At 36.6% G+C, this 14,009-nt stretch overlaps 1 protein-coding gene across 3 annotated transcripts; it reads right to left on the minus strand.

The window, feature by feature from the left end:
• Positions 1-5,890: 5,890 nt before the first annotated feature.
• On the minus strand, positions 5,891-13,581 carry LOC113663290 (up-regulator of cell proliferation-like). 3 transcript variants are annotated; one of them, XM_047821921.1, is made up of 5 exons: positions 13,512-13,581; positions 11,640-11,749; positions 11,397-11,463; positions 11,201-11,250; positions 5,891-10,928 (listed from the first exon to the last, which is right to left on the minus strand). In XM_047821921.1, the coding sequence occupies exons 4-5, from the start codon at positions 11,220-11,222 to the stop codon at positions 6,268-6,270; spliced, it is 4,683 nt and encodes a 1,560-aa protein (XP_047677877.1). In that variant the 5' UTR covers positions 11,223-11,250; positions 11,397-11,463; positions 11,640-11,749; positions 13,512-13,581; the 3' UTR covers positions 5,891-6,267. The 3 variants fall into 3 exon arrangements, with proteins under 3 accessions (XP_047677877.1, XP_047677879.1, XP_047677878.1); XM_047821923.1 differs by having other exon boundaries at positions 11,640-11,752; positions 13,512-13,553; XM_047821922.1 differs by lacking the exon at positions 11,640-11,749 and having other exon boundaries at positions 13,512-13,574.
• Between the last annotated feature and the right edge of the window lie 428 nt (positions 13,582-14,009).

A 14,009-nucleotide genomic window follows, 5' to 3' on the forward strand; every position in this document is an offset into this window, starting at 1 on the left:
AAGCTTACGTACAGTATGTTTTAATAAATATCAAACAAATACAAAAAATACACCAACATATAACTGTATTACTGAACAAAAACATTTTTGCTGAAAGTAAATGACATCTGACAAGTCTTTATCAAAACCTGTTCTACACGTTGACAGTTTTATGACCCTTTCACACTCAAAATGCCACTGGGTTCTTCTTATACAGTATGTTTCATAAGTGACATTTTCATGTCAGATGTATTTTTCATGATTTACAATGTACAGTATAGATTTCAGTGTGTAGATCTCACTTTTAAGTAAATTGTGATGTTATATATTATGTTCTGTAAGTGCTACAAAAAAAAACGTTTACTTATTAATAAATTATTATTGTTATTTATATGGACTTCTGATAGGAAGGTCAAGAGTTCAAATTACAGCAGGCCCTTACTGTAACTCTCATGTGCTCAATTGTATAAAGGAGATTAATGTTGCTCTGGGTTAGAGTGTCAGCCAACTGTAGTAAAGAATTTACATTTTACATTCTGAAATGTGAGAGTATTTAAAAGTTTGTCATTATGAGTTTTCACATGCACAGTTATATAATGCATGTTCATTACATGTGCCCAGTTCCAGTTTGAATACGAATGCAAAACAAATACAAATATATCAATGACTAAGTGAAAGACTATGAGAAAGTACATGTGAGCTGTGGGGGCTGGAGTCTGGTGTAGCCATGTTTGTAGGATGTGGTGAACTTGTGGGGTTCATGATGTTAGTGGACCTGACTCTACACATATTCTGATGGTATTGAATTAAATCACCATGTTAACCAATAAACTGTGTGATATGTCATTAATAAATTAAACATTGTAATGGCTGATAAAGTGGAGTAGTATAAATGTAATGACACACTGCAGAGCATGCTGTTACACTTTATTGTGCGTCATGTTTTGACACATCACACCATCCTGGCATGGATTATTTATGTAGAAGCACATCTGTTGTGTGTTATTCCTTAATTCTTCTAAGCGCATTAAATTAAATTGATACATCCTTAAATTTTGTTAAATCATCAAGGCCATTTATTTTGGATTTACTTGGGTCAAAACTATTAAAATAAATATTTTAAAAAAATTAACTCTCTTACTCACTCATGTCTAGGCAATGTGTAAGGAATAAAACATGACACAATGTGGTGTTATAAAAAAAACAAAAAAGTTTAGAAATTTGGTCAGTATATAGATCTGTTAGTCTCACTTCACATACAAATTGTTTTCAGTATAGAACAGTGTTAGGCAAAGATCTATCAGTCCTTAGGACTCAGAATCTGTTGGGACTCATGCAGCTTCAACTGGGCAAAGATCTATCAGTCCTTAGGACTCAGAATCTGTTGGGACTCATGCAGCTTCAACTGGGTAAAATTACATTTTCAGGGCATGCAAATTTAGAAGCAGACTTTCTATCAAAGCAAGGTGTGAGGCCCAGGGAATGCCAGATCCACCCACATGTTGTGGAGTCGATATGGCAGAAGTTCGGCTGAATGGAAGTGGACTTGTTTGTCTCTGAGTAGTCGACCTAGTATCTACTCTGGTTTGCCCTCACACCTCTAAGTCTATTGGGGCTGGACGCCATGGGCAAACATTTTTATATGTCTTTTACCTTATAGCTCTGCACCATGACTGAGTCCAGCTATTACTAAAGTCTCCAGGTTGGCCTGCTGGAGTTTGGTTCTCAAACGTAATGCTCTTCTGGATGGCATTCCTGGGGATGTGCATTTTTTGGATATGCTTTATTTATTTATTTATTTATTTTTGCCATAAGCAAGCATACAGAAGTTTCCCCATTTTTGGCCATATCTTTCTCCGTGTTTCAGCTGATGGCATGGCTTTTTGAGACAAACCTTTATATATTTATACATTGAAAAGTGTATTTAGAATTTTTGACCAGGTCTGTAATGTCCTAATAATCGAGTTTAGACCCATAAGTGTGCTTTGAGACCAAAAATATCCATAAATTTAATAAAATTAATTTTATATCAAAATATATCAGATTAATATTTTAATCGTAATCTCATATTAAGATTTATTTGCATAAATTGGTTAATCAAGCTCAGTTCTAATTAAAACTACAAAATATTTTCTTATAAAATAGTTTTTTAACTTATTAATTACAAATTTAATTTGTGACTTCATAAATGTGCAAAAAACCCACAAAATTACTTATTTTTAATATAAAAAAACTTTTTTTTCTACATATTATTAGTCTTAAATAGGACAAAAAATACTAACAACATTGGCTTTTATGCATTGCTAGTTTTTGTGCAGCATCAGATTGAATTTTTTTCTCTTTCATTTACATTAACTGATATTATAACCACATTTTTTCATTTTCATTCATCCATGACATGAAACACGCATTTTTGCTTACGGATCGCAAAGTGACCACTAGGGGATGAGCCAGAAACAAGCCTCATTGCAGCTTTAAAGCATTAAATCCTCTAAAAACACGAAAAAACCTATTTACCTAGTAAAGTTTATACTCTTAAGATTTTCTTAAGCCCACACACAAAGCATAATATGATTCATAGCCATCATAATATTTGAAAAAAAATGTGGAGAAAACTGACCTAGGTTGCGCTAGACCAGTTTTTCCCTTACCTTTAGACGCTTCCCTTTCTTCACTGGGGTAATATATTCCAAAACAAATATTCCACAAAAATCCCCACAGGTCCAAGGAATTGGAATCTGTAAGCCTCTAACTTCTCATTGGGGGTTTCAAAAATTCGAAATTTACGTCATATTTACGTTTACAGCCCAGGGCCTAACGTATCAAACAAGCCCTCACTTGAGCCAATCGGCGCTTGTATTGCAGAGATAGACGGCTGAGAAGCCAATGATGTCATGACATCATTTTTGGGAACCCGCCTTTGACTGACAATTACTCCGTCCAATAGCAATGAAATGGGCCGGGACCTCTACAGCTCTTTAGCCAATAAGGAGACGATTCCAACGATATGCAGCGTCCCCCCTCTCTGCTGCCTGGATCTGCGTGAAACAGCTGCGCACAAGATTTATTGCGCAATCCTTGACCTTTTCACACTCTCACAGCTCAGGGTGTCAGGTTACAGGCCTTTTTCCACACCAGACTTGTAGACAGAGAGTCTCTGTGTGTTTTAGGCCTTTTAATCTGAGCATGCAGTCTTTCAAAGTTTTACAGTAAACAAGTACACAAAAACACATGACCGGACGGACATGTCTGTAGAAAAATATTTTTATTAAAGCCATTTTTGGGTCTTTTGACTTGAAATTTTTTTGGTGAAAGCCAAGACATGTGGCTATGACCCTCAGTTGTTATTTGGTCCCTAACATGTTCCAGAGAAATAAGATTAATCAGTTTATCAGGTAAACAACTCAGGCGGAAATGAAGACCTTCCATTCTAGCCTCTGTAACTTTGTGCCAGTAAGGCCTAGAATCAATCTGACACTTACATTTACAGCATTTGGCAGACATCCTTATCCAGAGCGACGTACATAAGTGCTTAAATCTCTAACACTGAATACATTAATGCTGGTTCACTAGGTTACATACGAGGTTAGATACCATGAGTTTAAAACATTTGTTCAAAGTTACAATGAAAAAAAGTGTCAAAGGGTTTTTTTTTTGTTTGTTTTTTTTTAAATGCAAAGGATAAGGAAATAAGTGTTAGTTGAAGGTCCGGCAGATTTCCTCAAACTTCTCCTGGTAGAAAGAAGCAAAGTCCTCTGCAGTCAGGGAGGATGAAGAAGGTGGAGCCGGGGGGTTGAGCAGAGAAGAGATGATGTTGTGGAATTTCCGAGGGTCATGTGAGGGTCTTGTAGAAGGAAGTCTTGGCAGAAGTCACATCTGAGGAGAACTTGACAAGAAGTGTTCTGTAAAAATCAAGATCTGCATCAAGTTGTGATTTCTTTCACTTTCTCTCTGATGATCTTAGCTCTCTTCGATTTTTGCGCAGCACATCTGAAAGCCAAGGAGCAGAACAAGAAGTTTTCTTGGGTTTAGTAAACATAGGGCAGAGGAAGTCCATAGTTGAGGAAAGAGATGAGAGGAAAGTATCTGTGGCTGAGTCTAAGGGTAGTGAGGAAAAAGACTTAGCATCAGGAAGGGAAGAAAGAGTGCCAGAAGCTACAGATGAAGGGGAGACAGAGTGAAGGTTGCGGCGAGTAAGAGCGAGGGGGTGAGAGGTAGTTTTAGGTAAGATAGGTAGAGTGGTGGTGAAGGATACCAGGTGATGATCAGACACGTGGAGTGGGGTAGCAGTCACGTCTGTAGCTGGAGAAGGACGGGTGAAAACCAGGTCCAAGACATTGCCTCCTTTGTGTGTGAGGATGTAACTGTTGAGTGTGAGGGAGAAAGAGTCGAGAAGAGACAGGAGGGAAGAAGAATGTAGCTTGTCAGAGGGGAGGTTGAAGTCACCAAGCACTGTCAGGGGGGAGCTATCGGAAGGGAAAGCACTAAGCAGTGAGTCCATTTCCAGGAGGGCGGTAGACAACAATGATAACAAGGTTGATAGGAGAGGTAACTGAAATGGCATGAAATTCAAAAGAAGAGATGGTTAAATGAGAGAAGAGTAGAGGTGTAAAGCACCATTTCTTTGACAACAATAAACCTGTACCACCACCCTTGAATGTTTCTCATGGTGAGTGAGAGAAAGCATAGGCAGAGGATAAAGCAGCTGGTGTAGCAGTGTTCTGTGGGGATATCCAGGTCTCTGTTAGAGCAAGAAAATCAAAGGAGTAATGGGAAGTTAAAGCAGAGATAAAATCAGCTTTCTTTACCGCAGACTGACAATTCCAGAGCCCACCTACCACTACTGTTTGAGACTTACACAACAGAGGAGGGTAGATGAGGTTATAGCACTTATGTACGTCGCTCTGGATAAGGGCGTCTGCCAAATGCTGTAAATGTAAATGTAAATGTATTGGGATTGTGACCTCTGCTCTGTGGATGAGAGCGTCTGCGAGAGTAGGCCTTGAGTACAGAGATGGGTTTAAGGCACATATTTGTAGTCAAACAAGAGTGAGAATTAAGGTAATGTTAGAGAGAGAGAGAGAGAGAGAGAGAGAGAGAGAGAGAGAGCTAGCTACTAACAAACCGCTACGGAGAACCTTCTATTTAAATAGGTAAGCCCTGCCCCCAATTCACACCTTAAGGGAGACTGAAACTACTCCTGATTAATCAGCTGAGAGAACAACAAAAACCAACACTATAAAAATCAACAATGCTATAGAATATAACACAATTCAAATCATACTACTCTAGAACAAAGTGAGTTAAGCAGATAGTATACAAAAGACAGGAACCTACTTTACCAGAAGACAATATAATCAAATGTAGAGAGTTAAAGCACACAGTATCTGAAACTAGATAGAGAAACTAGAGAGTTGAAGACACTTGTATCTGAAACTAGAGAATCTCTTCTTTCCAATGAGACCAGGCTCACCCCTGTGTCTTTGTGGGAGCTGCACCACTTTTTGTTGGGTAGGTCATGTAGGCGAAAAACCTGCAAAAAGGGGGCGAGGTCCTGAAGAGTTCCTTCGGCTTGGAATAGGTAAAATTTGTCATTTTTTACTGTTGACCAAGAGGTGGCGCCATTACCCTATTACACAGGCCTGTGTAAAAAAATTTAGTTACATTGAGTTTTATGAAGGATATCAGCATACTATGATACTGATATGTAAATGTTTTTTTGTTTTTTTGTTTCTTTATCTTGTATAATGCCTTTGTCTTTTTAACTGGCTAAAACTGATTGTACCTTAAACAAGTATTAAACTGTATACTATGTGTAGATATGTATGATAAAAACAGTGATAAACTAAATGAAAACCAAAAATTATTCATTTATTATATTATTAGTTTATTTATAAATTACAATTTATCAATAACATACTCTTGTGTTCATACAGTATGTTCATACAATAATAATGCATTCAACTAAATTTCAGACAATAATTACTAACTATAACTGTAACATGTACAGTGTAACAAAGTAAACATTTGAATTAATATCAGTCAAAGAAATAATCCAACCATCTAAATAATCCAACCATCTAAAACCATAAAAAAAATTCATAAGGCATACAGATATAATGTTTATTAGAAACTGTTTAAATCCCCAATATCATAATCCTAATAACATTGATTGCTCCAGTTTCTGTTTCACCTGAGCAATAACATAAGTGATAGAACTTTGAGTGATGGACTTTGTCTTCTTCACCAATTTCAATATGTTTGCAGTGAAATTTTGGCAGTTTATCATTATTTAATATTAAACATGAGCTTCAGACTATTAAAAGCCTGATCTTTAGTGATTTGATTCCACACATCTGGATAAACAGCTGGCAATGCTTTATACCTTTCAGCAAATTCTTTATTGAATGTCACCAGCACATATTTCCAGTAATCTGAGGCTTCTATTGACATGTCAGGTGCAATATGCCAGTCTGGGTAATATTTCCGGTAGTCTTTGTAAGGATGAGGTTGTAAATTGGTGTCCTGATTTAGAAATGTTCCATTGCCATGAACACTAGATGTACAGATCTCTTCACAAAGGATATTAGTCTCACTATCTCTGTACCTTCCAATGCCCTGTGGTCTGTGCACAGCTGCATGGTGTAGCTGATGTTTCTTTCCTCCTGCCTCACATGGTGTTTTGCAAAATGGACACTGCACTCCACATCCAAACACCCTCTTGAAAAGCTCATCCTGGGGTTTTACTGACACATTTTTCAGTGTCTCTTTGATATCAGTTGACTCTGAGATCTCCTTTGATATTTGCTGTTTCAGGTCATCAATACATTCACAGAGACTTTTGGTGAATGGATCACAACAGCTTGTGTTCTGAAACAGGACACTGTCCACTGTGCTCATGGGTATTGTGATGACATTCCTCATAGTTTTGCAAAGCTTTCGGATTAATTTTGTGGTACTTTCTGCATCATTAGGCAAAGGAGAGCCACTGTCTTCAAGCTTACAAGTTTCCACTGCTTTAGTGATCTTTTTTATTATGATTTCCAGCTTCTTCATTTTTAATTTTTGCAGAGATAAGTCTTTGGAAAAGCATCCAACAATGTGATTGTATATCCAGTCTTTCACATAATTCTTATAATGTAAAATGTACACTGTAAATTCACTGAAATTAGATTTTTCCAGCAGCTCCTTCTGAATGGTGTACTGAAATAGTGATCGTGAACTATACGCAGTAGATTTATTCTCCAAAACTGCATCAACAATGTCAGGTCCAATGGACTGGTCGATGTACTCAGTCACTGCTGGTTTGAGACAGAGCTGAGTAAAGTTTTGTGCTTTCTTTTGGCACTGATCCCTCTCTCTGTACAAATCAATAAAATTAGAGAGATATTGATTCTTAAGTCTCTGTAAATGCTTGACAGGATCTTGCTCAGAGAGATACTTCCTGTGCATCTCAAGGAATTTCCGAGAGGCAATTCCACAAATGTGCAATTTAAGCTCAATTTCAAATGTAGTATTGTATTTATTTTCTTTTGTGAGGTTTGCATCAATTTCATCAAGGACATCTTTTGTAAATGTTTCTTGGTAATCACTTTTGGAATGTGAACACTGTTCAATCATCCTTCTACAACTGTTAATGGCATCATCAGCAATAATCTGTAGAGCATGCTTTGTAGCCTTTTTTGTAAAAAAATCCTTTACAGCCTGAAAACCTTTTCCAGTATTTATATGTTTTGACCTGGCTTTGAAAATGTCTTGCCCATAATGTGTCAAATTTGTAACATTCTGCAAGTCCTCATTGACTTGGCGATTTCCTAGGCTTGCTCGCAATTGCTTCAGAACATCAGCGGAAACATCCCGTTCTTTTAGACCAGTGAAGTTTGCAATCTCTCTTCTCCACATTCTTTCAAAATCGGCTTTGAGATCCTCGTCAGACACTTCATCATTGCGATCTTTGTACTTTTGAAGTAATTGCAGAACTTGGGATTCGACCATTGCAGCTTGCTTACTGTGTATCTCCTCTAATTTTGCAGTGTTTTTCTTCATCTCAATAGCCAGATCTAATCGTTTTTTCACTTCATTCTTCATTTCAGTCTGCAGAGATTTAATGCTTTTGTTAAAATCAGTTTTGTATTTTTCCACCAAATGCACACTACGGTCTTTCCTTTTGTAGTAGTCTTTCAATTTCTTTGTCATTTCTTCTGATTGAATCATGAGCTCTTTTTCAGTTTTTTTGTTAAGTGCATCAACAACCCCATGAATACTGCTTGTTTCAGTGTTAGACAGTTGAACTTCTGCTTTAGAAATCAAAGACAATATATGTCTTCTAAAAGACCATTCCCAGTCTGAAAACTCTTTGCAAAGGTTGTCATAGGCATTGGCCACAAGAGTGTTTCTGAAACTGAAGATGAAGTTCTCAAACTTCACTGCTTTCCATAAGCTACTGATCCATTGCAGGAACTCTGGAATCTGGAAGAGTTGTTCACCTTTTCTTGCTTTAAGCATCTTCAAGAGTTTTTTCTTAAAATCAAGAACAGCAACACTGTAGCCTGTATTAACTGGTGCCATTGGTGGTGTGCCATGCCATAGGCCAGGTATATACCAGTTATTCTTTTCCACATCATAATCCATAACATCAGTGAAGTTCTTCACATGAGGCTTCTTTTCCATCTCAGCTGCAATCAGTGTCATCTCATTTAACTGGTCCAGAAGCTTTTGTCTGTCTGTCATGTTTTTCTCATGTGCTGATACACCAGCAACATTTTGATGAACAAAGTGGCAGACTGTTTTTTTACCAATTTCCTTCATCCGTAAAAAAGCATGAACTGCTATCTGCAAGACATCCTTCATCTCTGTGGAATTCTCCATTGCTACGTTTATGATGGTTACGTCACTTAGACCAATCACAAAGGTAGCTAATTCGTTGTCATGATCATAACTGTCTTCCAATTGTGCCAGTGCTGGTGATTTCAAACCCTCTGTATCAATCAGAAGGACAAAGTCACAAAGTAACTCTTCCTTCAAGTCTTCACCCACAGGTAGGAGAATCATAAATGCTCCACGTGTGCATCTTCCACTACCTACTGCAAACTGGACTCCAAACATAGTGTTGAGCAGTGTTGATTTACCAGAACTCTGAACCCCTAACACAGTTATAACCAGCAAACGGCTCCTTTCCTTAACCATCTTGTGAAGCTCCGTGAGAACATCGCTCACCCATTTCTCTGGGATATTTGATGCATCTCCATCAAGTATTTCAAGAGGAAATCCAGCCAGAAGCAGTTTGGCAGCCAGAGTAGGAAGATTGCTCATTTTATCAGTTATTTTGTGTGAACCAAATGAAGCAGCCTCATAGATTTGTCCCAGCTCTCTCAGGTAATGCTCGATGCCAAGAGAAGCGTCAATCAGTTCCTGGTCTAATTGGGCTACAGCATCTCTGTCTTTCTTCTGTTCACACTCTCTGTATTTGTGCCGAAGGTCTGTCATGTGTTTGCGTGATCGCATGTCCAGCTTTAGTCCCAACCATCTGAGAAAATAGGCTCGCTCGATATCATCTGAGGTTGACAATGCCTTTATTAAGATGTCCATTGTTTTTGTAATCTTATGGTTGCTTTGTTTGTTTCGAATTTCTTCTTTTTCATTTTGAAGTTGGGCCTTGTACTCCTCCAAACTCAACTCCCCTGAATGTTGTAATCGACATTGCTCTTTTTCTATCTGAGCCAGTCTTTTCCAGTTTTCACCTTGCAGTGGCAGATGTGATTTTTTATATTCCACTATGGGACGAACTCCAATGCATTTCATGATTTCCTCTGCTGATTTGTTTGCTGACACACAGGCTGTGCTATCATTTTCATCAATTCTGAGGCCTAAATTCTGAGCAACTGTCTTCATAGCCTCGATTTCACACGCTCTGTGATGCTCACCCAGCACTTTTGTAATGGAAGAACTAATCATCTTTGAAAATGCAGCAAAATTCATGGTTTTGCTTTTCTGAATGATGTGATCTCTTTCCAGTTGCAGAGTATCAACTGCTGCTTTAATTGATGACTTTATTTTCTCACTCATATTTCCTGGAGTGTTGACCACAAGAAAGAATTTGGACTTCATTTCTTGTAAAGAGGCAAACAACCTTTGTTCATTTTTATCAACACTGTCTAGGAACACAAAGACAGCTGTTGACACCTGAGAAAGGAAACTGAATTGGGTTTCGAAGGCACAAACATCTCCTCTTAAATTAGCAAAAACCACTGGCTCAGGAAAGACATCAATGGTTTTGTTTCCACATGGCAAACTCCAGCATATTTCAACCATGCCATTAGAGATGACTCTTGGAGCAGATCCTCCGATCATTTCTTGATAACAAAAAAAATCCTGGTGCTGCTGTGAATTTTTTAACACTTGGTTCAACACCTTTGACTTGGTCAAGCTGCAGTTGCTTAGCCTTACAAATGATATCATAGGAATTTTTGCATGAACAACACTGTCTTCAACAAACCCTTTAGATTCTGTCATTGAGTGGGGACGCCATTCTTTCAGGATACCTCTAAGAGCCCATAACATCAGAGTGCATTGATTATGAGCACTTTGAGGTAACACAAATGGCACTGCAAACTGGCACATTGACATTTTTAGTGCCATTTCTTGCTGAAGGAAACTGTCAGCACAGGCGAAGAGTGCAGCGTGTACATCGAGGAGATTTGGGGTAGAGTCACAGCTCTGCTCAGCAAACAAATCGTTTGTTTCCTTATTTTCACCAGGTGCACAAATTACAGTTCGGGAATCTGAATTAACCATTAGCAGCTTGCGAAGGAAAGCCTCTGGTATCTCGTGCAGTGACTGAACGTCTTTATCAGATAAACTGGCACTGTTGATCTCCAGCAAAGACTTCAGAGTCAGCTTATTTGGGAAGTATTTTTTAAGTCCCAGCGTTTTCAGAAATGCAAGAAAATCTGAAAATAAATATTAATTTATATATATATATATATATATATATATATATATTATAAAATTTGTTAGAAATATTTCAATATTTTAATAGTCAGGTTTTGTACGTTATATTGCTTTTATGTTTTACTCCAGTAATATTCGAAGCATTTAAATGGTAGGAAAAATAACATGGATAACAATATTAATTAAATTAAAATTAAAAATGAATTTGAGTTTCTCTTTTTTCCCCCTAATGTTATTCCACATCATTGTTGTCAACTCAGTTTTTACTCACCTTTTTGCTGCTTTGACTCCATCTGTGCTGATCCCAAATCACAGATTTTACTAAAGGAAAAAGATTAATTAAGCAGTTGACTATATCTTGTTCTGTAGATGGTAAGTATATGTAATTAATCAAAAACAATTGTGGATAAATATTACAATGAACAAAATTATTTTCAGTACTTAAAATGCTAATCTGTAGTACATACTTTTATCTGCATCATCTGTGTCAACAATAAGTTACAGTAGTTGTTTTCTGTGAATTTTCAGAAGTCCCTGGAGAAAAACAAAACATGATCAGTACAATTTTTAGAGCTGCATTTCAAGCAAGAAGTGCTTCTTTTATTTTGATTCTGCCTGGAGTTCTTCAAAACGGCTGAGTCACTAACTAGTTCATTCATCTTTATTATAAACATCCTGGAATATATCCTGGAGTGAAGCAGGAATTATACCTTGGATGAGACTTCAGTCCATGACAGGGCATGTGGGGAGACCAGAGCTGTGGGGTGGTAATGCTAAGCACTGTACCTTGCCGCCAATGCTGCTACTTTCATTACAAAATCTTCTTGCATGGAAAAAACAGAACAAATAATTCAAATTGATAACACTTTCAATGGATTGACATCTTTCTGCAAAGCAAATTATTTACTGATGGCCAAGGATACAGAATGTAAGGGCTGTCCAAATTCCTTGATATAGGCAGGACTGGAAATAGTGTATTTGAGCATCTGTTTGGCAATGGGCAGGTGTGCCCCCAAACTGACAAGTTAACAGAAATTGCAGCTTACTAGAAACCAAAGACCAAATAGGAGGTGAGCGTATACTTATACTTATTTATAAAGTGTATATATATATACATATATGTATATATATACACTTTGTTATGATTTCCAACATTGCTCGCACTTTGACTGACTTCAATAAAAATTAATTCCCAAAATCGGTCAAGTGGACAGTGGTGAATGGATGATTTAGGTAATGGGTGAACGGAGAGGAACAAGACTTCCGATCAAAAGACAATCTGTATTGTAGCTTACATCCATCAGTCAACCATAGATGACATTTCCTAAACACAACATGGACCCCATGCTTCTTGCATACTCTCTGACAAAATCTTTGTTCCACTGTTCCATAGACCTTGTGAGACCAATTTATACAGTAGGCTCACACGTGGCTCTGAACTCCATCATACATAATGTCCTATCACTTTACTGAGCAATAGATTCAGGTGTCCTTCACTAAACCATGAATAGACACAGTTTGTCCAATACTGACTGAAATGTGCACAATAAAGAACTCTGTTATGAACCCCTGCCCATATCCCATCATCCCTGGCCTCACATACTGATAGATTTTATAACTGATCTACTGAAATACCAAGGTTACACCACAGTTCTATCGCTGATTGCTTCTCCAAGGCTGTTCTACTAATATGCTGTATAAAACTACTCCTTCCTTTAGTAATTGATACTGGAAACACATTTAAAGTAGCATGCCACATATAAAGTTATATCAGAGGATACTGTATGTACCAGAAAGGTACAGTCAATACCATGCATCTTAAAGACTATCCATCGGAAAAAAAAAAAAAAATCTTATATTATTTTTAATTTATCACCAACAATCTAATAGACAAATAGATTGCTAACTATATAAATAGGAAGACATTATTATACTTCACTAACTATCACTATAGCCATTATCTGCCATATAAATAATATGAACACTCTATCTGTGGGTATCAACAACCCATACTTCGCTTAAACAGAGCGAAGTGACAACTGATAAATGTATCAGAAGAAAATAGCGCATGTCCACCAACAAATAGTTAGAATAGAACATAAGATATGAGCAAAGCAGTACCACAAATCACAAATAAACCTTTTTTACTGCCTCACATTTGCCCCAGACAAATGCGTTGGCTATCTAACTCAGTTATTTTCGTAGAAAGGAGAAGTTAATCATATACAACTTAGTCGGATATTAAGAAGAGGTTTGTAAATTAGTCAATGTCCCAGTGTGGGGGTAGGATATTTCTACTATTTTCACAAGCAATAAACATAATACAATTTAATTATCAGAAAAGGTTGCTGAACAAATCAAGAAATATATCTTTTTAAAAATATGTAGGTAAATAACCTCCAACATCTCAAACTGAAAATCTGAAATATTTTTTTTCCTTTATTTTCTATTAATAATAATAAAACATCAATTGAATATTGTGAATGAAAAAGTAAATGTAAAGTTTTGTATTTTTGAAAACAAAATAATGACAAAAATAAGCAGATAGTGTAAAAAAATTGTGAAATGTCAAAATTGCTTACCAAATGTTAGGACAAGTGTTCATGGTGATGGCTGTGGTATTTCTGTTGCTGCTAGTTGTGATCAGAATTTATACTCCAAAACTGAAAGCAGATTTGAACACCTTGCCCTGGGAGTGGCATGATTTTTGAGAAAATGCTCAGAACTTCCTGGAAATTATAGTAAGTTTCTTTTCTGTGTTAGAACATGAGCTAAGAAAGCTTAAAACATGCAAAGCAAAATGTATATAAACATTTGCTTTTTTTTTTTTTAAGAAGTCCAAATAACAAATATAAAAAAGGAATTTAGCAAGTAGTGTTTTTTAAAACTAACATTTTCAAATATTATTGTTACTTTCTTTCATAATAAGGTTACTAATAATGACTAAAATACTGTCATGTTTTGTCTACGTCTATGTTTATATATATATATATATATATATATATATTTTTTTTTTTTTTTTTTAAATTGGGTCAATTAATATGTTCATATGTCTTTTGTTTCCACAGTTTGGAACATAT

The sequence above is a fragment of the Tachysurus fulvidraco genome, chromosome 12 (assembly GCF_022655615.1).
Source record: "Tachysurus fulvidraco isolate hzauxx_2018 chromosome 12, HZAU_PFXX_2.0, whole genome shotgun sequence".
Lineage (NCBI taxonomy): Eukaryota > Metazoa > Chordata > Actinopteri > Siluriformes > Bagridae > Tachysurus > Tachysurus fulvidraco.